At 50.0% G+C, this 24709-nt stretch overlaps 1 protein-coding gene across 6 annotated transcripts in view; it reads right to left on the bottom strand.

Moving 5' to 3' along the window:
• Positions 1 to 24709, bottom strand: part of SIK3 (SIK family kinase 3) — a 69295-nt gene that overhangs the window by 30858 nt on the left and 13728 nt on the right. For 4 of the 6 annotated variants that reach the window (XM_021530025.3, XM_021530026.3, XM_021530027.3 and 1 more), the window contains exons 2-3: positions 2658 to 2774; positions 1385 to 1448 (exon numbers count right to left, since the gene is read on the bottom strand). In XM_021530025.3, the coding sequence (XP_021385700.2) occupies positions 1385 to 1448; positions 2658 to 2774 (181 nt within the window). Of the gene's footprint in view, positions 1 to 1384; positions 1449 to 1681; positions 1774 to 2145; positions 2218 to 2657; positions 2775 to 24709 lie in introns of those variants that run through there. The other 2 variants (XM_085560299.1, XM_085560300.1) reach the window with 2 other exon arrangements.

The raw sequence follows: 24709 nt of genomic DNA, 5'->3' as shown, positions 1-24709 counted from the left end.
ATGTGAGCTTGCACATAGCTCTGGATTTAAAAAAAGATGAGCCCATCCCTGCCAAATTCAACAGAAGAGGGAGAAAAAGTAAAAAGAAATTTATACTTTTCTGTGGTGATACACATCCAAGCCAACTCCAGGACACGTGCAGGTGATTTTGCTGTGCATGGGAAGGTGAATTTCACAAGCGTTTGGAACTGCTGAGTGTGTCCAGCACCGTGATTCACATTTGAATAAACAACTGGAAGGCTCAGCAAGTCAGTTTTTCACCAGGCAATCCACACTTCCCAAACATCAGCTGTCACTTGCTTCCCCTTCGGCTGTCACCTTCTGAGGGAGAAACCCAAAGGACATGGACAATATTGACAAGAAGCCATGGCAACCATCTACAGAGGTACTGAGGAACTGGTGGCAGTTTGTAGTGGCTGGAAACCAGCACTTTTCAGCTTTTATTTTCCTTAATCTGGGGCTTCTCTTGCTTCACCAAAAGCTTCGTCTTTTACTACAACTCAGCTTCTCCTCCACAGAAATGAGAAGTAAAATCAAAAGTGAATCTTCTGCATGGCTGATGAGGACAGGGGGAGTGTTCCTAGGAGCTGACAGACCATGTGTGACTGTCCTCACTTCCTTAACTGAAGCTAATTCAAGCACACAGGATTTTCCCCCTTTTTGGAGGCTCATATTGGCAAAGCCAGTACAGACCAATGTTGCAAAATTCAAGCTCTGTCACTCAGCACAAAATCCCAGTGTATAAGTAAATTCCTGTTTCTATAAGTTTTGCTATTGTTCACCAGACAAATGAATAAATCAGCCCATGGTTCTTTCAGTTGTGCTGCACAGATACTTCTTTCCCTTTCAAGAACAGCTCTTGTGGTCAAGAACACTCAGCCAAAACTCTCTGGGACAATGGTGCTTGGAAGGAATGCAACCAATGCTTGCTAAGATAACATCAGATATCAAAAAGAAAAGACAATACATGGTTTTGAGCACAAAACCCTCCAGAACTGCAGGACTGCCTGTTTCTTTGAAAGCTGCTGACACATCCCAAGAGTTCCACTATCATCAACAAGGTTCATATAACTTGCTGGGAAGCAAAGCACTCAGCAACACTAAAATCCAACTGCATGACTATTTCCAACATCTTTAATCCCAAAGTGAGCACGAAAGAGGAGCAGCACCACCTGTCAATGAAACCCAAAGAAGAAACAGGGGTTATGGGGGCTATTTTTCCATTGAGTTGGTCTCATTTATTCCTTTACTCCTCTTGTCAATGGAAAGTTTGCAGGCTGAAGGGCACCTCTCGGCTGAAACAAGAGAGTGTGGTGGCTATTTTCAGTTTGCTGTAGTTGACCAAGTGCATTATCTGATTAAAGAATGCAATAAATGTACTTACCAAATATTTCCCCTCCACTGGCATACTCAGTCACCAGATAAATCATCCGCTCCGTCTCCATAACCTGCACACAAGGACAGAGAAGTGACACATAAGGAGACTGCAGAGTGCAACGAGAAATAGCTCTAAACCCACCTTTATTCCTTCTGTAACGCACAGAACTGCTTTCATCAAATCCAACCTATAACCTGCCCGTGCTTCCCAGAGCCATGTGCAGGGATGGACAGGAACTGGGGACAGTAAGGATGAAACAGCGAGTTTCAAACACTAAATCTGTAACCACACATTACACTTCACCTGCACTTTCCTCCTCCTGGTCTGTTGTCCCTCCCATTAGCATTTGCTCGGAGGTCTTGTGTTCCAGCAGCCTGGGAGACTTCTCAGGGCTGCTGCCCTGCTCTTCTCCCACCCTAAACAAAGCCAAGCCCCAAGTGTCACCTCTTCAGCATCACACCAAACGCTTTAGATGGAATGGAACAGGTTTGAAAAGGTTTTTTGGCTCAGAAAAAAGGTTTAAGGAGTAAGTTTGCAAAGAAGCACTCCCTGGGTACCTTGAAAGTGCCACAGTCCCCATAAGCATCTCACACATGGTTTGGCCAAAGGAGCTAAACATTAACCTCCATCACTGCTACTCAGTTTTAACTCTTTGGAGTCCAAATAAATGTTCATATCTCTCAAGAACAGATCAGAAACAGAGTCCTTTATTCCTCTGCTCCCATCACTCTGCTGCACCCTCCTCACAGAGAGTCACAACCATCTACCTGTGTAAAGGGCAGACCATGTGGCTTCTGCCTCCAAGGGTTTTGTTTGCAGACAAAAAAACATCAAACAAGCTGGAAAAAAAAGTCTGTAAACAATATTCAAAGCAGGTCTGCTGGCAGTATTGATCCCCTTCCAGGAAAAGGCTGAGGGCCTGGGGGCCAGAGGGAGCTGGGCAGGGAGAGGAGAGCTCAGTCCTGCTCCCGGGTGAGATTTACTCCCTCCCTTCAAATGAGAAGGGGAACCTGCATCCGGTTTCAACTGGGAAACTGAGAAGCACACAATGGCCATAAACAAGTGGCAGGAGGCCAGCCCACAGCGGAAGCATGTCCCAGAAAAGAGAAGGATTAGCTACACTTTCCCCCTGCCCCTGCAACCAAAGCACTTTGAGACCCAGTAAACATAAAGGGCTTTCCTAGTTCCATGTGGCAGGAATGGAGGGACAGCTCTGGAGGAAGTGCTACTGCACAGTGTGGAGTCAAGGGATGGGAACTCCACGGCAGAATGCTCCTACCTGGTACAACCTGATGATATGTGGGTGGCAAAGCATCTTCATGATCTGGACTTCTCTAAATATCTTCTTCAAGTTCTCTTCATCCAACTGAGTCTTATCAATGATCTTTATTGCAACCTGGCAGAGGGGAAACAGAGGAGAAGTTACTGACCCAGCTGCATTACCCACACAGCAGCTCCCTGCACCAGGGCTGAATAACCCCAGCAGGGATGGGAATGAGGGGTAGTGTCAGGCTTCTAACAACTGAGGTGTTTATTTATCTGTTTTAAACCAGAAGTGCTCTGTAACGCTACACTAATGGAGTTTAAACAAGTCTAAGTGCTTCCAGTCAGCTGCTCTCCAGTCTCCAAGATTTTCCCTCCACCTCCCTGGTGCTCCCAGCTCCTTTGGGCATGGACTGCAGAACCACCAGACTCCAAATGTGGAGACACTGCTGTACTAAGAATCACCTATCCTCAAGCCCACTGGGCACCCTGTTTCATCCACACACAGACAACAAGGATGGGAATCTTTTCTGGAACACTGAGATGAACAGGAGAGAAAAGGCAGAGTGAAATCTTGATGGAGGAAACAGCTGAGAGAAAAAACTACTCTGCCTGGCAGAGGAACATCTGCCCTGCTGCTTCTAAATCAAATTTCAGCCTTTAGTATCTTCCTCCCCACCATGAAACACCCCGTGAGTGAGTAGCTCCAGCCTCAGGATTTGTGGGATGAGCTACCATCCCCCAGCAGGCTCTCCCTGGGAAAAGAACTGCTTCTACAAATCTCCTGCTTGCTTTACTGGGGAGCCTCATTTACACAAGTCCTGCCCAAGAAGGCTGCAGGATCATGCAAAGGCCTGGGGAAGGGCATGCAAAGCAGCACTGCCACAAAAACCGCTGAGGATGCGCGGCCAGAAAGATCTGACACAGAAATGCTTGGCTTGTCCCAGACCCCAGAGCTCAGTGGGGACAAGGACAAGTGCTCTGTGCACAGCAGCGTGCCACGACCACGGACACAAACCCACAGGGGCACACGACCCAAACACATGTCCCTCTCCCAGTGCCAGCCCCACGGGCAGGGCTAAGGGATGCTCTCACAGGCACACACACAACCAAACAAAAGCAGCTTCAGATCCTTCAAGGGAATCTTTCTTTAAGGGAACAATCTGAAGCACATGAAAATTAAGCCCCATATTTTATGACCAAATCCCTGCCAGAGCAATAACCGCCCTGCATGTGAGCAGAACCCAGCAGAATCCCGAAAAGGCACCCAAGTACAATAAGCCGTTTCTTTCATTTGAAACCTTTAATTCAGAGCGCAGGAACGCTTCCAGCCTTCCAAGTCACCGAGCACGCTTCCTACAGCAGGAGCGGGAGCTGAACGGCAGCCAGGTCTGGCACTCGGCGCTGGGAGCTGCTGGCAGCAGCGGGGCTGGAGCCGAGGCACGAGGAGGTGAAACGGCAGCCGGGGCTGCCAGGCACCGGGGCCGTGATTAACGGGGTGCAGAGCCCCGGGACCAGCCCAGCGCGGGATCCACGCCGCAGGGAGCCGAGCACAGCGCTCAGCAGAGGGCTGGGAAAGCTGAGAGAGCCAGAGGGGGATTGGGAAGCGCTCTCCACATGCTTTTCGCCCAAGGTTTTCCTGCAAGAACGGGCTTTTGTAAAGCTTGAGCATAAATACACATAAAAGCTAAGAGACGCTTCCTCTGAGAGCAAAGCCAAGATGTCTACCCAGAGACATGAGTCATTTTCAGGCCCAGAGACGTAAATGAAAATCCACAGATCTGGAGTATTCCTAAGCTCCTTACTCATTCTCAGCTCTATATTTGCTCTAAGGAACTCTCATTTCCCAGCTTAATTATATGGCTCGAGCTGACACTCTCAGCCGAGTTCAAGGTATGTAGAGCATCTGATTGCACCCAGCTTGGTCAGTAGGGCCAGACACAACAGAACTGAATTCCTCTGGTTTTCCCTGATAACCGGGGGCAGGAAGGACCAGGCTGCCAGCTCCCCTGTCTCCCTGTGACGCTGCGGGATTTACACGCGCAGAGCGAAACTCCACACCCACAAGACACACAATACCTGGATGGGGAGCAAAGCCACACCAACAGCACCCAGGAGATGTTCTCCTTGAGAAGGACCTCATCCCGAGCTCAGCCCCAAACCCACCCCCAGCAGTTACACAGAGGAGAGACCTGAAGGGGGTTTCTTCCGAAAGTGTTCATTCCACACAAATGCCTCCAGCAACTGATGCAACATGAAAGGCAAAAATCTCCTGAAAAATTCTGGGGAAACCACCTCGTGCTCCAGTTTCAGGAAATGCAGAGTTTCCTCAGGACCCCACGAGGGTGGAAGTAGGAAATCCCCCCTGCCTGGGCAGCAGGGACATGCAGGGAATGTCAGGGATGGGGCTGATCTTCCACCCCGGGCTCTGCAGTTGCTCTGTTCCAGAGCTCTGCTCTTTGGGCTCTTTTGGAGAATCACTACTTTTCCAGAGGGAAGGACTGGTTTAAAGGTTTTCCAGAACAGATCAGGTTGGTTTCTCCATTCCTAAATTTCCTAGCTGGCTAGTATTTTCCCTCAAAAGATGACTTGGGATTTCAACAGAAAAGGGCCTGGCTGAGGTCCTTGTGTCGCACCAGCCACACCGACTCCATCTAAAGCTCAAGGGATGGCCACAATGAATTCAGCCCTTTATTTTATTAATTATTTATTTATCAGAGACTATAAATTGGAAAAAAACAACCAAACAAAAGGATCTTTAAGGGAAAAATCTAAAGCACATGAATGCTAACCTTCATAGTTTATGATAAAATCCCTGTCAGGGCGGTAACTGCCCTGCCTCCAAATATATATATATGTGTGTGTGTGTGTGTGTATATATATATATATATATATATATATATATAAAAAATTATTTGTGCAAAAATAATCAGTTTCAATTAAAATAAACCCCAAAATCAACTGCATTCCCTCATGCTTACAAACATCACATAAAATAGAGAGGAAGACTAAACTTCATTAAGTAAAGCAGAAATTCAGGCACAAGCAGAAGTGGAAGAAAACCATGATCTAAATTCTCCAACAATGAAATACTCTAAAAAAGGAGTCTGAGAAATTAACTATTCTTTTATCAGAAGTTAATGAAGCTTACAGGCAGGAGGATAAATGCCAAGCCTGGAGCATGCATGCTGCTACCAATTAACAAAATGTTCCCGCCACTTGTAAACAGTTCATTTATTCCTTCTTGCATCCAAGTAAAACTTGCACTAGTAATTTGGGGAAGGAATTGTTACTTGGGAGAAATGACAAGTTATTAAAAACAATTGGTGGAGAGCGGGTAAGGCGTTCAAAGTGACAGCTGCAGGTTGCAGGTGGCTCCTTCATTGTTTTTCCGGATTTTTCTTCTGCTGCACCTCAGCTGAACACTGCTCTGTAATTCCTGTGATCCTAAAGCTGTGCCGAGTGTATGTGCATGCTAGGAAAAGCCTTGTGGGGAGGAGTGGAAATTCCAACCACACGGAAGCAGAAGGGGCAGCTGGGGAATGGAAGGAGGGGTACGGAACTCTGGAAGGCCGAGGGGAGCACCCAGAAATCCCTGGTAGCAGCACACCCCTCTGCATCCCGTGGGAAGTCAGGAGGGATGGAAGGCACGTGTCAGGCCAAGGTGCCTTCAGTCACCCCGGAATGCTCAGAGATGTGAGCTCCTGGGGAGGAGCCCAGGCTGCCCCTCTGCCCTGGGCACCAGCCACTTCCCTCAGCCCAGCACACAAAGCCTTGACAACTCCTCCTCTCAAATCACAGGTTTCTCCTGAAGTTCTCAAACTGTAACACAAACAGCATTATAAATTCCTATTTTGCTCTGAGATACCAGATTTTCAAATCTGGCAGCAAGCAGAGCTAAATATGCCAAGGTGAGGGGATCTGAAGCAAAGCACAGGGTTTGGAATAGGAGAGAGTATCAGCTAGCAGGAGTTAAAATTTATATGGACATCTTGTTTCTCAGCTGAGTGTGGATAACAATCCAGACAGACTTCCTTGAATCCACAGTGCCCTGCCAAGAGGAAGGGAAGTGAACTGCTGGGTGCCCAGGCGGATGGGCAGGGAGAGGACAGCCACTGTGCCCTGCACTGCTCCAGCCACTTGCAAAGGCTCTGGGAGAGAAAGAGGTGGAAGCACGGTCTGTTTTCAGTGGAAAGGGGCCATGGGACACTGCTTCCTTTTATTCCTGTGCTGTGAACAAAGGAACAAGCCAGAGACCCTGGCCTGGGCTAAAATCTGCTCCTTCATGCCACGCATCTGCTTGGATCCAATTATAATCCAATGACAAATAAAATTTCTTGCACGAGTGATTGTTCCATAAAGAAATCACCTTTTCCTTTTTAATTCACTTGTTTCTGCAGTGGCCTGAGTGAAAATCAGGAACCTCCACTTCTTCCAAAAGGAGCCCATGTGCTCAGTGTGATCAGTGCTCACTGTAAAAGTGTAATTATGGCAGTGGCATTCCTGCAAATCAGCACGGGTCTCCTCCATGGAATGGGAGCCAACAGATGGCACCGGCAAACCGACTGCATTGAGAAAATCAACATGTTTATTTGGGAGCAAGGCATTTCCTAGAACTGTCCCGGGGAGTCCTCCTGCTCCAGATTCCTCCTGGAAAACGCTCAGTAAACACTGCCTGGTGTCCTCTGCCATGGCGGAGATGTCCCTGCAGCTCCTGTGTCACCCCGAGGGCACAGGGCAGACTGCAGCCACATGGAGAGCTGTCACCAGAGGGTCTCTGGAATAAATGAATAAGCCTGCAGAAGGCTCATCCACCCAAATTCCTCCTGAATTTGCAGTTGCAAAGGAGCCCGTTCTCCCTGTCCAACACAGCCCTCCTGGGCTGACAACGTGAGCTGTCAGAGGGGCTGACAGGGAGCAACTCTTCCAGCTGTTCCTGCCTGCCACAAACACTTGGGAAGCTCGGGAACACGGCCTGTTTGGATTAAGCAGCTGCCGGAGGGGTAAAAATCACTCCTGTAAGCAGATACCAGAGCTGCACAGGAGAACTCCAGCAGCAGGGACCAGAATTACAACGGAGAAAGGGGAAAGCCAGAGGGATAAGGAAGCACACACTGGAGATATGTATATGAGCCACAGGCAGAGGCACTCAGCTGACATATGGACACAGGGCTGTGATAAAAACACAGCGTCAGCTCCAGGCTCCTGCGGGTCGTGTCCTTCTCGGGAGCTCTGCTGGGTTGATGTCACTGCACAGCAACGCCGTGCTTCGTATGGACGCTGCGATGGCAGAGGCACATGTTCCAGGGACAAGCTGTCAGCACGAGCCTGCTGGTGTGTTTGGGGTCACCAAAAGTGAGCTCCCTCCATGCAAATAGGCAATTTGTACAGTTTTCAGCCATAAGAAAGAGCTTGACAAAAAGGAAGTGCTGACACTGCCGATTCTCAGACTTCTCTTGGCAAGCTCGTGGGTAACACAGGGGCATCTCCTCCTCGGAGTTAACCACCCAGCAGAACCTACCTATGTCAAAGTGATACAGCTAATAAAACTAGGCCAGTCTGCAGCAACATCTGTGGCTTTTGGAGGTGGCACAAATGCAAATATTGGCAGCAAATGAAAGCAGGAAACTGTGGACGAAGATGTGCTCAGAGAAGCTGCATTTGCTCAGGAAGGAAGTTAGTTCTACCTTGTCCACATCCCTCTGCACAATCAATGCAGGGACTTGTGTCTTGCACAAGGTGAAGAAAATACTGCTGGTGTTACGAGAAAAGTCAATACACCCAAATCCTCTTGGCCGGCTGCAATGTTAATGCCGGCTTGTGTGAGTGCCGTGCTCTGCCACGACCTTTCCTTGTCCCAGAGGGAGCACAGCTGGGACTTCAGTGGCCAAAGCACAAACCCCACATTCACATCCACGGCTCAGAGAACCAGCTACACCCAGGTAAGGAAATCTCATCATTTCAGGGCATGTACAGCAGCTCACAAATGTCACAGGAAGCTCATCTAGAGCACCCCCAAGGATCCCAGCCTTTATCTGTGCTGCATTCCTCCTTTCCCAGTCCTGGATTAGCCTGTGCCAGTAGCTGCAGCTTCTCTTTTCCAACAGAAGCCATCAAAAAGGCCTGAGAGGTGTAAGTGCTCCCCACCTGACTTTTGCTGCTTCACACAGCAGCCTCAGTGCCAGTTCAATGGTGATTTAATCCCAAATGCAAACTCTTTCCCATTCTGGAAGCTGCACGGGATGACAGGTAAATTCTGTCATGTTCAGCCACAGCGTAGCTGTGTAAATAACATCCAGCCAGCCACGAGAAAGCTTGGTCACATTGCCAGAGCTCTACTTGTCACACTCACCTGGGTGCCAGGTCCCAAACCCTCCTGGAGAGCTTCTCCTCATTATTTCATCACCTGGGGCAACAGCGGGGAACAACAGAGACTCGGAGTTACCTGCCCTGGCTGACACACACTACATCAGAGCATGCTGAACAGCATCAAGGGCTTTGGGATTGCAGGGAAAGGCACAGGAAAGGGAGCTGGAGATGCCAATTAGATAAACAAACCATCCTGGTGCACGAAGAGCCTCCTGCTGCAAACGGGAGGTGCTGCGAGGGCGAGCTCGTGAATCATCACCTCGGGCTGCAAACACAGACCTGGGAAGAGGCCGAGCACAAGGAGAGGCCACAGTACTCCACACAGGGCTGGGAAGAGTGTATCCAGGCTGCACGGAATTACCACACAGCCCCACAAAACCTGATGGCTGCTCAGCAAGTTCCCTGAGCCTCAGGCTGAGCAGGACTCAGAGGACCAAGCAACGACCAAGGAGGTCAGCCATGCACAGCTTAAGAACAGGAATCCCTTAAGCTACACCACATCTACTTCTAGCCCTTATCCTTCTTAATGACAAGATTTCCAGAGCTTTTTAAAGTTCTGGTCAGATACTGCATCTCCTGGTCCCTGCCAGTGCTGCCTTTTTTTTCTTGGGCTACAGCAAGAGACTCCACGGGATTGAGCCGAAGGCAGAGCAAGTCTCAGCACAGCAGACTGCAGGTAGCCACACCTAACCACCTCAAACACAGCACGGGATAGCCACATCATTCCTGTCTGCTGAATCCCACCAACTTCACACCGTGCCCTGTCTGCATTCCCACTGACCCCCCTGGCTTCATTTCACACTCTGTTACAGCAGAAAACCCCTCCAGCCCCAACAGCTTCAGCTGGCATTTATGCCAGTAATTTGTTTTTAGTTCAGAAGCCTTGTAAAATTCCTGTAATGTTTCCCAGATGCAAGGCTGAGAACTTCACAGGAGTCAGAACGTGAATTAGAGGTGGCATGGAAAATTATTTATCCTGGTGAGGGAAGAGAGCAAACCACACGGACAAATGCCAGTCTACAGTGAGCACTGCCACCCTGAAACACGTCCACTTCTCCATCCACAGAGAGCAGGCACCAAAAGCTCTGTGCCTGGGAGGTCAGTTCATCAAACTCCTCCATACCTGGAACATAAAAGCAGAATATCTAAGAACAAGTATTAAAAATCAGCTTAGGCCAAAGGAGAAGAGGCTGAAGTAAAAGGCAGGTTGTAAAAGCTCCTGCTTGTAGCAGTAGCAGGAATTCTAGTGGGATGTAGCAGGACAATGCTGAGCAGAAGGAGCGAAGGCTGAGCCCTGAACACGGCTGTGGTGCAGGCACGACTGCTGACAGTCTGCAGCACTACCTCCATGGCTTCCATGCAAATTAAAAGCACTCTTGGCACTTACTACACAAAGACTGCACTTGATAATTAAAACCGGTTTTTGAATGCACTTGAACTAGTGCAGAAGCTCATGGAGGTGCATTTAAATCACTGCAAACTGGTTAACTAACAAATGTGATGTGAAAAAGCAGAGCCCGGTCACGTAAGCTCGACTTTGGCCAAGGAGGCTCAGCTCCAGCCCCGGTGACAGCAGATGGGAACGCTGCAGTTCTGCTCAGGCCTGACTGCACTCCTGCTTGAGCTACAGCTCGGCCTCCCAGCCACCTGCAGGCGAGCAAAGCCAAGAGGAGAATCAAATTCTGGGAGGACACTTGCCCACCTTGGTCCCCTTCCAGTCCAGGTCACCCGTTCAAGCCACTCACTTAATTGTTCTCCCCTCAATTTAAACACCACGGCCTAAAACATCCTGTGAGACAAACCCAGCTCAGCTTACCAACACCTTGAATACCCATTTGTCAGTATTATTCCAGGAGATGTCAGCTGAACACTGCAACTGACCTCGGTGCAGGATTCTGCTTCCAAACCTCTCCCGAGATTGCCACTGAATCATTTAAGGAATCCCAGAATCAGTGATGTTGGAAAAGTCCTCTGAGATCACTGAATCCAACCTGTGCCTGATCCCACCTTGTCACCAGCCCAGAGCACTGAGTGCCACGTCCAGTCCTTCCTTGAACACCTCCAGGGATTCCACCTATTCCTTCCAATAGCTGTCAGGAATCTGTAGAGAATCAGAGGGTCCCCCCTGAGCCTCCTTTTCTCCAGGCTGAGCCCCCCCAGCTCCCTCAGCTGCTCCTCATGCCTTACTCTCCAGCCTCGGAGAGAGTTGCTTAGCAGCAGAGTTTTGGAAATGTATTTGCATGGAGGAAGAAATCTGTGACAGCAGGAGATGCATCAGGAATGCTGCTGTGGAACAGAGCCCCAGCAGAGACCATCCCCGAGAGCAGAGGGGCCACGGGACACGGAGTCGACCTGCCAGGTTTCATGGGAAAGGCCTGGCTCAAACATCATGACAAATCTTTAAAAAGCTGCCAGGATATTACAGCAAGCAGGTTTTGAAAGTGTTATACAAGGTTCCCTGGATTGTCATTTTGCTCTAATTCAGTCGTGACCTAAAAATTCAAGTGACAGGGGAAAATAGTGCATTTCAGGTACAGAGTGTACAGTCAGAGGCAGGTTTGAATTACTGGATTATAAAATAACATAAAGCTCAGAAATAAGGAAATTTAGAAGCTGGTGTGCACGAACTGATGTGTTGAGAACACACTGTTAGGGTTTGGATTTTTTTAAGCAATGCTTATCCTGCAAAGAACACTACTTGGACTGAGAGGTCTCCTGAGAGGAAATATCTCACCTCACTCCTGTCTAAGCCCTATGGAGCACCCAGCACTGCAGCACAAGTTGAGAGTAGCTATTTTGCAATGACAGCAAATGGGTATTTTTTAATGACAAAACCAACACACGCAGCAGGAGCGCCCTTGGCTGGGCTCCCCAGCCTGCCGTGCACCACAGAAATCCTCCTGCTGTAAACTGCATCCTGGGAAAACACCTGGCACTGCACCAGGACGTGCAGCACAACCACAGAATCATTTGGGCTGGAAAAGACCTCCAGGAGCATCGAGTCCAACTTGTACCAATCCCCACCTTGTCATCCAGCCCAGAGCTGAGTGCCACATCCAGGCACTCCTTGGACATCTCCAGGGATGGGCACTCCAAACCTCGCTGGGCAGTCCCTGCCAATGTTCAATGACCCCTTCTGTGAAGAAATTCCTCCTGATGTCCAACCTGACCTTCCCTGGCACAGCCTGGGGCTATCACGTCCTCTCATCCTGCTGCTGGTTGCCTGGGAGAAGCTGCCAGAGCCACAGGGAGCCTTTGCACCGGCTTCCAGAGGGTTTCCTGAGGCTCCCTAAGGGTTAAAGCCAAGGACTTCTGGAAGATATTAAGCACCAATGTCTTGGCTTCCCTTCTGCAAACAGCAACAAGCTCCAGAGGAATCTGTCATCCCGTATAACAATCCCTTTCACTCAGCCCAGCAGTGTGGTGGTGGCTCCGTGCTGGGCTCCTGCTCCGCATCCTGCCCACACTGCAGGGAGGAGCAGGGCTCTGCAGCGGCGCCGGCATGCACGGGAGCTGCAGCGTGCACGTACGTTGTGTGCAGCTCCGCTCACACCAGAGGGCTGCAGGAGCGCTAATGTCACTCTGGGATCACCACACCAAATCTGAACTGACACAGAGGATGGGAGGAATCACTGCTGCTCTCCATGTGCATCAGCTCCATTTAGGAATATGGGATTCTGGGCTCTGATGCACAGATATGTTCCTAAACCTGTAAGCGTTGGATCTTTTCTACACCAAAGTCAAACTAGCTGGATGTTCAAAACATATCAAAAGCAACAGCCACACACTCACAGAAAAGGAATTTCTTCCTAATATTGAAGATTCCAAATGCATCAAATGCCTTTTTTTCAGTATTTATGATTTCCATGTGCATCATCCTGCTGCTGGCAGAGACTGCAAATACTGCTCCTTTGCCAGCACCTCTGAGATCACAACCAGGAGGTGACACCATCACCTCTAGCTCTAGGATTATTTTCAAGGTGCCAATTGCATTAACACTACGGGACCTGGAGCACACTGAGCTGGAAGGGGCCGAGATTGTGCTGGGGAAGCGAGGAATAAAGCACGATGCCAGATCTGGATGATACACTGAGGAATTTTTAGACGCTGCGTTTGCAGCAGGAGCCTTTGTGCAGTTTGCCACGATCAGATGGCAGTTTCTATGGGAACAAACAAGCAGTGGCCCTGTCACAAGATGTCTTGTAGAGACACTGATGAAGGCATTGAGTCTCAGGAAAGTTTCTTATGCTGCAGTGCAGCCTGGCAAAGATACTCCAGCTCGGGGTTATCAGCTTGGGAGGCAGAACTATCAGGATACACCCGAAGTAGTTTCAGTACAAAGTCAGTGCAGTTGTTACACTCAAAGTTTTGAATCCAGCCTTTGTGTGCACATAAAGCTTTGGAAGGCTGTAGTTTGCCTCTCAGACACTCCTCCATCAATAATGATGTTTGTTACGTGCCACAAAACCCAGTCACTGGGGTCTGTGCTTGGCTCCAAAAGCAATAGAAATGATCAAACTAGTGAGACACTATTTTTTAGCTTCAAACATCAGAATCTTCATCAGTCACAAGACTACAGCAGAAAGCAATTTTCTTCTCAAAACCACTGCTTCTATTTACCATCCCCACCCCTTAAGTTAATTAAAAATCCTTCAATTAGCTGATTTAGGGAGGGTTAATGTTATTGTCAGGAAGACTGGTTCCCCTGGGCCTGAAAACAACTGTGGCTGCCTCCAGCCCCCGATTACAGAGAACATTTTCAGACTCAAAGGTTCCTGAGTATCACCACCCCTCACTCCAGAACTGTTATGAAATGGAGTGGAAATTTTTAGAAAGAGAAGCCAAAAGTGAAACTGTGAGGAATGCAGGCTTCAACACATTAACCCTCAACAACCAAGATAAACCACATCCAAGCAATGGAGAGTCCCTTCCTCACCCTCATCTTGCCCAGGCTTTGCAGGAGAAGCAAACCAAACTGTGCCAGCATTAGCACCAGGGATTTACCCCCAGTTAGAGGGGAGAAGCACTGGCTGCCCCCAGCCTTCTGCCTGCCCTCAGCAGAGTTTGTAACAAAGGAAGATGAAAGGTTGGCAGCTTAGGTCTGATCATAAAGCCCAACTTAAAATAAACTGATGTTCTACAGAGGTATTACCTGGGTGAAGGCAGAAATTCCCTCACTTTTAGCAAGGGAGAATCAGGGAATCTCATTCCAGCTTGCAGAAGACAAAACACCCTTGCAGTCATTTCCACTAAGACCTCCCAGTGATGTCAGAACACAGGAGCTGCCTCTTGGAACTTTAGGAAGTTTCTGCTCCCCCCAAAACCACAAAGATTTGCTTGAAATTTGAATTTGTTTCATAACAAAGCAAGCTTGACAGAAGAATTTTCCACAGCAGTAACTGCACGGACCAACTTGTTAAAGAATCACCTTTCACTTGGGCACAGAACTGAATTGCAACACTGGAGAAGCCTACAAGCCACTTCCAACAAGACTATCTGATTTCCCTTATCAGCAGAAATGACTTAAACCCAGAGATTACACGCTCAGGAGCTGAAAACCTACTTCAAAGCCAAAGCATGATCCAGCCCCGGGCTCCCAGGGCGGCGTGGCACAAGGTGTGAGCAAAAGGGCACCCAGCCCCTGCCCCGTGCCAGGGCTGCCCAAGCCAGCCCAGGAGCCTGGCTGGAGGGCAGCGGCCCGGGACACAGGCTGGGTGGCACTCTGTGGCACAGGATGGACCCGGGGCTCTGATTCACCTGCTGTGCAAGCTGCACTGCGAGGGGTGCATTCAGCTCTGGACGGGCACCTGGAGCGTCCCAGCCAGGCTCCCAAATGTCACACGAGGCCATTAGCCCCAGCTTGGTGACAGCACGTGGCAAAGGGCCAAAGATCAGACGGCAATGGGTGTCACTCTGATCCCTGCTGCTCCAGCCCTGCAAATCAAACTCGCTCCTGGTGCCAGCAGGCAGCACCAAGGGCTCAGGTGCCCCGAGACTCCGGAGGGAGATCCTGCCCTCGGCTCCAACACAGCCCTCACGTGGGACAAGTAACCATGGCTGTCACCAGCTCTCAGAGCAGGGGACAATGGAGTATTTTTGGAGCACAGACACTGCTATTTTGAAAGCACTTCAGCGCTGTAGTACCCAAATTCTAATTGTGGCTGCTGCTTTGCTTTGCCACCATAAATCCTGTTCCGAGGGAGTAAGACAGCAGCCAATACATGAGCGTAGGCATTGCACAACTGGGCTTCTACAAGCACTTGGTGTGAAGAATAATGTTCTTAAAAGATTTAATTTCTAGGGAATGTTTAAATACTGAAGAGTAAACACTGAGTCAGAGACACGCACTAAATACAGGTAAATGCAGCAGGGGCACGTGGAAGCAAAGCCACAGCCTGGAATTCTCTCAATGCCTCTCCTTGTACATGGGAAATTCAGGGCCCACAGAGGACAAAGCCTCTTTTATATGTGCAGAAACTGCAAGAAAACAAAAACCAAACAAGTACAGCCAACCTACAGATCCGTTTGGGGGTCTTAAACCAAGTCTGCAGCACACGGCTTGGCGCGTCTGAGTTTTGGGTATTTGAGCTGTTCCACACGTACAAAGCCCAGGGCAGGCAGTGAGTACTCACAGCTCACGGGACCACTGAGTAACAGCAGCACAGAGGAGATGGGCCCCTGGCCACTGCCAGTGCCTGGGGAACTGCTGTGCATCTCTGAGCAGCACTGCTCCCCTCCACACACAAGCACCGAGCTCAAAACACATCGCTTTCCCCTCATCACACTATTTCCTGCTTCTTCCAAGCAGCAGGTCAGGACTTACTGCACCAGGACATTTACCACACATTTCCATTTGCTTTCAGTAGGACAAAAATATTTGCTTTCACAAGCACAAGCTGATGTGCTACTAAATCATTTCACTTAGCCTAGACCTAACAGTGCAGCGAGAGCCACGGAACAGCAAAAGAACTACGTATTAAGGTAACCCTCCAGTGCCAGCTGCCACAAAACAGAGGTGTGCTTGCCTTGTCCACACAGCCCAGGGCACTTTCTGATCCCACACTCCCCTTCCCAAAGTGCAGCAGCAGGAGCTGATGCCACCTGGGCGCATCATGGATCTGTTAACCCCTGACACGGGGAAAGGCACAGCTGGGGCTCACAAAACCCCTGTCACATCAGCAACAGCACGGCTCAGCCCCAGGCAGGGCTCTCCTGACCACCAGAGCCTGCCCAGCCCTGCCCCGCTCCGTGTCCCAACAAAGCCCAAACCACTCTCAGCCAAGGGATTTTTGCCTCCTCAGAAGGGAAAGGGACCATAGATAGTTCACTGCAAACTTGGCAGGCCATATGGGAACTGATACAGCCAGGGTGGGCAAGCTGGAGCCAGCAGAACAATTTTGGCTCCTAAACTAGAAGCCTGAGAAATTGGAAGTGGCGCTCCATTTGTTTAAATTACCTTCTGAAACCATGCTCCATATGTGGGAATGAACAGTCACTCTGGTAGCCCTAAACACAACCAGGAGTAAATTGTTCCAAGATGCACATCTGCACTTACCAAAGATCAGGCAGCAGGGCTGCCAAGGCAGGGCTTCATTTCCTCACAGGACTTTGTTTTAAGAACTCTTAACTGAAAATGGCAGCCCAGAAAGGTGCTGTGTATGGAACAGACCACCAGCACCCCTGCCTCGGCAAATAAAGGTCTCAGTCTGCCCTGCTGCCTTGGAATCATGGAATTGTCTAGGTTGGAAAAGCCCTCTAAGATCAGTCCAATGACACTGCCAAGGCCACCACCAACCCACGTGCCCAAGTGCAACATCTACAATGGCTTTAAAACACCCCCAGAGATGGGGACTCCACCACTGCCCTGGGCTGGACAATGCTTTTGGTGAAAAAGTTTTCCTTAATATCTAAATCTCCCCTGGCACAACTTGAGGCCATTCCCTCTCCTCTTGTCCCTGTTCCTGGGAACAGATCCCAAATCCCCCCTGGCTGTCCCCTCCTGTCAGGAGCTGTGCAGAGCCACAAGGTCCCCCTGAGCCTCCTTTGCTCCAGGCTGAGCCTCACCTGCTCCTGGGGCTCCAGACCCTTCCCCAGCTCCATTGCCTTTCTCTGCACAGGCTCCAGCACCTCAGTGTCACTCAGAAAGCAGTTTTTTGTTTTTCTGCACATCAACACAAAACCACAATAAAATTCAAAGTCCAGATGCAACTTGAAGTGACTCTTTCTTATCCTAAGGATGATGAGAGTCCCATCTGGAGGGAGAGAGCCTGCTCCATCCCTGGGAACACAGAGCCAGCGCAAGGCAGGTTTGTCACGCAGTTTTTTACACGGCCCTGGAGCTGGAGTGCTTTAGAGCCCTCTGCCTGGGCTGTACAGTCAGAGGGGACTGCAGCCAGCAGCTCATACTGTACAGCTATCGGGTGACGTGCCCAGTAAAACAAGCTGCCTGCCTTCTAAACCTGGACTATCACAAGACCACTACATAAATGTCAGCAGCGCCCGCTCGCACCCAGCCCCGCAGCCAAAACATTGAGTGTGCCCCAAAACCTGCAAGGGAACGAGCACAGACCTTCTGCATCGAGTCTTCACTTGCAACCCTGCTTACCTGGGGACATGCACATTGGTCAGGGCACGTCCAGAGAGCACCTGGAGAGGTGGGCAGTGGATTTAACCAGTCCTGGGCAAGGGATTTATTGCAGCTGTACAAGAAACCAAGGAAAACAGCAGCAATGCAAAACCACTGCCTTGCTTGTTCACTTATTCACATTGATACCAACATTTACCCAAATTATTCCCTTGCTTCTGTGTCAGGGAAGGGAATGGAGCTGGGGAGGGGCTGGAACCACAGGGGCAGCTGAGGGAGCTGGGAAGGGGCTCAGCCTGGAGAAAAGGGGGTTCAGGGGGATCTTCTGGCTCTGCACAGCTCCTGCCAGGAGGGGACAGCCAGAAGGGATTTGGGATCTTATCCCAGGTAACAGGACAGGAGGAGAGGGAACGGCCTCAGGCTGGGCCAGGGCAGGCTCAGGGTGCACAGCAGGAGGAATTTCCCATGGAAAGGGTGGCCAGGCCTTGGCAGGGGCTGCCCAGGGAGGGTTGGAGTGCCCATCCCTGGAGGTGTCCAAGGAATGCCTGGATGTGGCACTCAGAGCTCCGGGCTGGGTCAAGGTGGGGATGGGCACAGGCTGGACTCGATAGTCCTGGAGATCTTTCCCAACCTCAGGGATTCTGGGATTCTGTGAAATATTGAGTGCTCAGCTTCAGGGAGCTGATTTACACCTTAACTGAATTCTTCCCCCCTTGAGCATTTTTAACCATTTAAGACACCTGCAACAGCTGAAACCCCAAAGAAAATGGTGATGCTAGAGAAAAAAAAAAAGCATTAGGGTTGGATAAAGGTTCCTGAGCAGCAAGCCTTGCAGAGCTGTCCACGAGAGCTGTGCAGCTCTGCTGAGCACATACTGAACCAATTACACAGGAGCCTCCCAAGACCCACACAACCTCGGGAGCTATCACATTATAGATCCTTATGTAAGGCACAGTGACGTAAATCCAGGCTCCCTTGACACACGGAGGGTGCGAGATGAGCGAGCCTGCAGGAATTTCAGATCATATTTCCCATCTCCCCTATTCATTCATTTGTATCATTTGCCATGACCTTGCTCTCCAGGGACATATATCACCAGGAGGAGATAAATGAGATTTCTATTCATTTGAATGATAGCAGCAAGAAACTAAAGGCACTGTCTCACCAGGCTGATTAGTATTTTTTCTCTCTTTAAATGCAGATGAAAACAAAGGCTTATTTACCAGCTGCAGGACTGGCCACACGAACTGATGGCTGCTCTTGGTGCCAGCAACCGGATCAGCTTATTTCAGTTCAATCCCAGCACCAGGATGCAGGAAGATGTCAGCCAGCAATCCTGCATGCCCAAGGATTGCTTTTTACTTGTTCAGAGCGTGCAAGAGGAACGCTCAGGACAGGACTGCCTGCATGGAACATGCAGAATGCTGCTCCAGCCCAGCTGGGTGAGGGGTGCTGCTCCCCAAACCACAGCACGTACTGTCACTTTTCCAGGAAAATCACCCTCAGCAAGGCATCTGTCCTGGGTGTCTGCCCCATGCAGTTACAGCTGTGCTAAGCTGGGGTAGTGAGGAGGGGAAGAGTTGAGTGGAGCCAGCACAGCCAGAGGTTCGTGTGCTGCAGGAGAACTTTTGCTTCTGCAGCAAAGAGCTCTGTCATGTTAGCCTGACTTTCTATGATTCAGGTACAAAATGAAAATGAGTTTCTATTCTAGCACGTACCACAAATTCCATAAATGCAACAGCTGCCTCAGGAAAAACAAGAATCTTTCTCTGGTTGCAGAATGTGGTAGAGTCTAAGACAATAAATGTGATACCTGAGATAACTATAATGGTGCAGGACCAATACGTGCACCTTGTAAAGAGCCCACAAGGCTGATGGGGATGCAGTCACTGCCACCAACAAGGCTCCAAAAAAACTTATTTCCTACAAGCCACAGCTTCTATGTCTCACATTCCTCTGCTCATTCCCAGACACAACCATCAGGCTCCGAGGTCAAGCTACAAAAGCTGCTATAAAGTCATTAGCTGCACCCTCAGATCCCACAGCCCTGTATCCCGGGGAGCTGCAAAACACAGGGCATCATTCCAGCAGGATTAACAACCTGGAGATGCTTAAAATTACCAAAAAAGTCACATTAAGAGGAGATAAGTGTTTAAACACTAGGTTCACACCCTAACCTCACGGGGTGGTGTAGCCCAAAGGTTCAATGGCCACAGAGGTGGCCGGGGCCAGGGGACATCAAGGCACTGAACGTCACCAGAGGAGCAGGACACGAGGTCACTGCACACAGAACACCCCAACGGTGCACAGACCACAGCTCCCATGGGCACAGAGCATTCCAGCACTGCCCAGCTGAAATCATTCCCAGCTCACTGCTCAGGAACAGCTCGTGCAGGACTGCAGCTCAGTGGGCACAGATGAACACCCCTGGAAAGCAGCCTGGCAGCGGGAGCAGGGCTCCAGGAGGAGCAGGACACGAGCAGGACAGGCAAGCAGCCCTGAGGTAAGGCATACACTGAGGGCAGTTTCACAACTGCCAAGAAGAAAATCAACCCCACATGGGCAAGTCTTGAGGAACAGCCTGGAATTATCTCCCTGCAAAGCTGGGATCCACTCATCTGCACAGGCGTACCACAGCCACCCAGGCTGTGATTCTGGCAGCTGTGAGGCTGAGCTGTGCTGCTCACACACAACATGCCTGCTTTTCTGGGCAGCAGCTTTGCAGCCTGCAGCTCTCCAAGGAGCAGCTGTCGAGGGATGGAACCAGGAACCACTGCAGGGATGGCACTCCATCACAAACGGGCACAGGCAGCTACAGAGCCCCAGCCACAGTCGCACAGCTCAATGCCAAACCAGTCTGAAAGCCCAAAGCAAGCTGCAGAACAGCTGTCGAAGCAGAATGAGCAGAGTGCAGCACCTGTGCAGGTGAGGATTAACCTGCTCCCACCCCAAGCCTCTGCCCCTGCTCTCCTGTCCTTCCCCCTCGTGTTCATCAGTCCTGCTCTCCGAGGGGAGGCTGGCGAGCTGAGGGTAAACAGCTCTGCTCAATCCCTCTGGGGAAAAAGAAAGAAAAAAGCTTTCCAACGTCACTGAAATGGAATGTGAGGGAACCAAGTGCACTTGTAGGGGGAGAAAAAGGAGAGCCTCACAGTCCAGCCCGTGTGCACACAGCACTGGGCTGGGGAAGGCACACATGGAGCATCCAGCAGTGCATCTGCTAAAGATCCCTTCAGCTCTGAGGGTCTGAGGAGGTATTTTGGTTCACAGAAAAGTTATGTTAATCCAATGAATCATTTGATAGGAATGTACAGTCATCCAATGCAATGGAAAATGTAGAGGTTCGAGTGTTCGATGTACGCATCCAGAATAAAAGGTTAGGGTAACACTTCTTCTAAAGGCATTACTCATCCCTGCCTCGGCTGCACGTCCCTGCAGAGGTGTGCAGGAAGGGGGATGAGCAACTTATCAGCTGCAAAAACCACCAGGTAAGAGCCATAAAAAGCAGAAAGCAGGACCTAAACCACCTCTAAAGTAAGGAGTCTTTGTGCAGCAGGGCCACCACCTCACCACAGCAGCTCTGAGTGGTGACATGAGCTCTACCCCACGCTCACGGTATCCCAAGACATTCATGGAATGGTGGCACTCATCCTTCCACAAGCATTGTGAGAAATTCCCTGTCTCAAAGAGCTGACAGTGTTTGCTGAAGCACTGTAGCCATTTACCTAAGGAGAAAGAAGAGAAGAATGCAAGCCTTGGTTGAAACCAGCAGGAATTCTGCATTACACACAGGCCTTCCTGGGCTCCTAAAGCTGCACTCCAAAAGAGCATCCAGTCACAGATCAGAGTTTTTGCAGTGGCTGCTCAAGTACATTAATTTACAGAGATGAAGCACCCCAGCAATTCTAGATACAGCCCATTCTTCACTAGGTGGGGGTTTCTTTCCAAGGCCATGACATGTTATGATGCAAGAGGTAACAGCATACAAGCAGATGACTCCCTCACGCAGACAGGCAGTGCATTCACCCCGACAGGAGGTAAGCTGGAATCTCTCCCATGCCACACACCCTCCTCAAACCCCTCCTCAATTGCACTCGGCTCTGCTGAGGAGTAACGCAAGGAAAAGAGCATATGGGTAGATCCAAAGCTATTCTGAATCACTGCTGGCTGCCAGCAGACATATTGCTGTCATTAGCCTCTAGCTCCGTCGCAAGATTTGTTTCTGAAAAGTCTTTGAGCCAACAGATTATATAAAGCTCAGACCCTTCCTCTTCCACACGAGCTGATAGTCTCCTCACGGGGTGACTGGTGTTTGCGAGGAAAACACTCAACCCTGCACACACGAGGATGATGCAGCTAATCAAAACAACTTCCCCAGCCAACAGGCAGCGTGCTGCAGCCAGAGCTGTGCTGCCAGACCATACCCAATGACAGGAGCAGGGAACAGAATCCCAGAATGGTCTGCGTTGGAAAGGACCTTCAATACCATCCAGTTCCACCCCCTGCCATGGGCAGGGGCACATTCCACTGTCCCAGGTTGTTCCAATCTGGCCTTGGACACTTGCAGGGATGGGGCAGCCACAGCTTCTCTGGACACCCTGTGCAGGACCTCACCACCCTTCCAGATCCTGCAAGGTGCTGTGAGGTCTCCACACAACCTTCTGTTCTTCAGGCTGAACAGCCCCAGCTCTCAGCCTGTTCCTGATGGGGAGGTACTCTTATCAACTTCATGGCCTCCTCAGGACCTGCTCCAACAGCTCCATGTCCTGCTTGTGTGGGAGATCCCAGAGCTGTGCACAGGACCCCAAATGGAGTCTGCCAAGAGTAGAGGAGCAGATCCCAGTCCTGCTGCCCACTCCCTTGGATGTGTCCCAGGGCACCCTTGGCTTTCTGGGCTGTGAGCACTCATGCCAGCTGACGGTGAATTCTACCATTCATACCGACCCTGTACAGAAAATCTGCAGAGATCAGAGTTTATTTACCCCAAACCCTGGGGCAGGGAATGAATGGTGTGACCCTCTCCTGGCACCAGGGTCACACCATTCCCTGCCCCAGCCCCTTCCCAGCTGTGCTGCCTGAGCCAGCAGCCCCACAGAACCAGCTCATTAGCTCACAAGCACTTGGAAATAACTGCAGGTTACTGCCCAGGGTTCTATATCTTTTATCTAAGCAAAATGCTACAGGACCAGGCTTGTCTGGTGCAACGCCCTTGTAGCTTCTACTCCCGGTAGCAAGTGAGCAGTTAGTTCTGTACACCTCATCTGGCTACCTTTTGCTGTCTTTTACAAACCAAGGCCTGAAAAAATTAAAAAATATTTTCTGTCTTCTGAGCTGTGACACCAAGACACCCCTTTTCGTTTCTTTATTAATACACAGCAGGACTGCCCCCCACCAGGTTGTGATAAACTCCTTGTGGTTTAAGCTTTACTGGAAACCAGGCTTCCACCTTGCTAGTTTTCCATATTACTCTCTCTCATTAAGCAATTTAGATACTCAAGTAGTAAATCAGAAGTGAAAGGAAGGTTCTTAATCACCAGATCTAAACAACACTGGTTTTCGTCACCTCGTAACTCCTGATAACCACCATCTTCAGGTTCAAGCTGTTTCACACACTGCATTATCTTTACACCTTCAGGTGTCTGAAGGAGGTCAAACAAACACACTTTAGTTTCCTTGTAGAAGACTGGTACTACTCCTGTGGCTGTTTAATTCTTGCAGTGGGATGAGGTCTATTATTTCTCTAAGTTCTGGTAACTCAGCTGTAAATAACCACGGTCCCTGTCCTAAAAACAATCCAAAAGAGACAAGGGTGCAGAAGCCCCAGTGGTGGTGAGGCACAGTCAGCCAGCCCAGCAGAGCCGCCAGTTACTCCTCAGTAACTCACTGCTGCTCGAGATGTGCTTCATCCAGCAATTCTCAACACAAAATACATAAACAGTCCCTGGAGCACAGATGGAAGCTGATCCCCATCCCCTCCCAGGGGAGTTCCCTCATCACCAGGTACAAAATCATGTTCCCTCTTGCTTTCAGCCCTTTGATGATACAAATCTTACGTTCCTTCCTACACAGTGCCCCGGTTTCAACAGCCTCTCCTCCCTCCTCAACTGGTAGCTTGAGGATTTGGGCACTCTCAGAACTGGAGTCAGGGATGCCCCAAGGCTCGAGGAGATGCCTCACCTGGTATCACACTAAGTGCCCTTTCCCAGCTCCCTTTCCCTCACCCACAGGGTGCAGTGCCCATCTGCCACTGAGGACGTGGCTGCACAAGACCACGGACCTTCCCTGCCCATGGATTTGCTCTTCCCATGAGAGCAGGATGCTGAAGGAAAAGGTCGAGTTCTTGAAGAGCAGAAGTCATTCAGGTTTTCTCCTCACAGCAAATCGCAGCTGTACAACAGAATCTGGCCATGGGGTTTTTTCAGGACTCCCACCCTGACTGCTCATGACTCTCCTGCACAGCTGATACTCACGCAGCACCTCCTGCACCTGCCAGGCCCCAGGGCGTGCTGAAGGGAGCTGAAGCCTCTCCTCATCCTCTCTTGCCTGGCTGCACGGCTCAGTCCAGTGTCCCGTGAACGAGGACAGGGAATCCCCACTCCAGGTATGAGTGAAGTGCAGGCAGCTCATGTGCTTCAGGTCACAGAAGCAGCGGATCTTGTAGCTTGAATTATACTTTTAAAAATCCAACTGAAATTCAAGCTCTATCACAGCCTCGCACTGCAGCTTCCCAGAGTCCTCCAGCCGTTTGTTCTCTCCAGGGAAGACAGATAGGTTGCCAACCAAGACTGCACTGTGGGATTAGCCAATGTTTATGAAGTGCTTTAAAGATTAGAAGTGTCACCTATGTGCTAAATATTTCTCTGGCACTATCAGCTCGAACAGCACCCGAGTATCTTGTATCTCCTCCTGCTGATCTTGAGCTGGTTGCCGAAGGCGTCACTCAACCTGACTTCCAACCACTGCGCTTGGCACTAATTCCAGCGGCGGCTTGAGACATATCACAGGAGAGCACAGAATCAAGGAACCACTTAAACCCCAACTTCTGAAAACTACTAGCAGAGTAATGACAGCAATATCACCAGGAGAGGCTTAGGGATTTATGTTTTTACAACATTCTC

Source organism: Lonchura striata, chromosome 24 (genome assembly GCF_050655825.1).
Source record: "Lonchura striata isolate lonStrDom1 chromosome 24, ASM5065582v1, whole genome shotgun sequence".
Classification (NCBI taxonomy): domain Eukaryota; kingdom Metazoa; phylum Chordata; class Aves; order Passeriformes; family Estrildidae; genus Lonchura; species Lonchura striata.
This window is presented reverse-complemented; position numbering and strand designations above follow the sequence as displayed.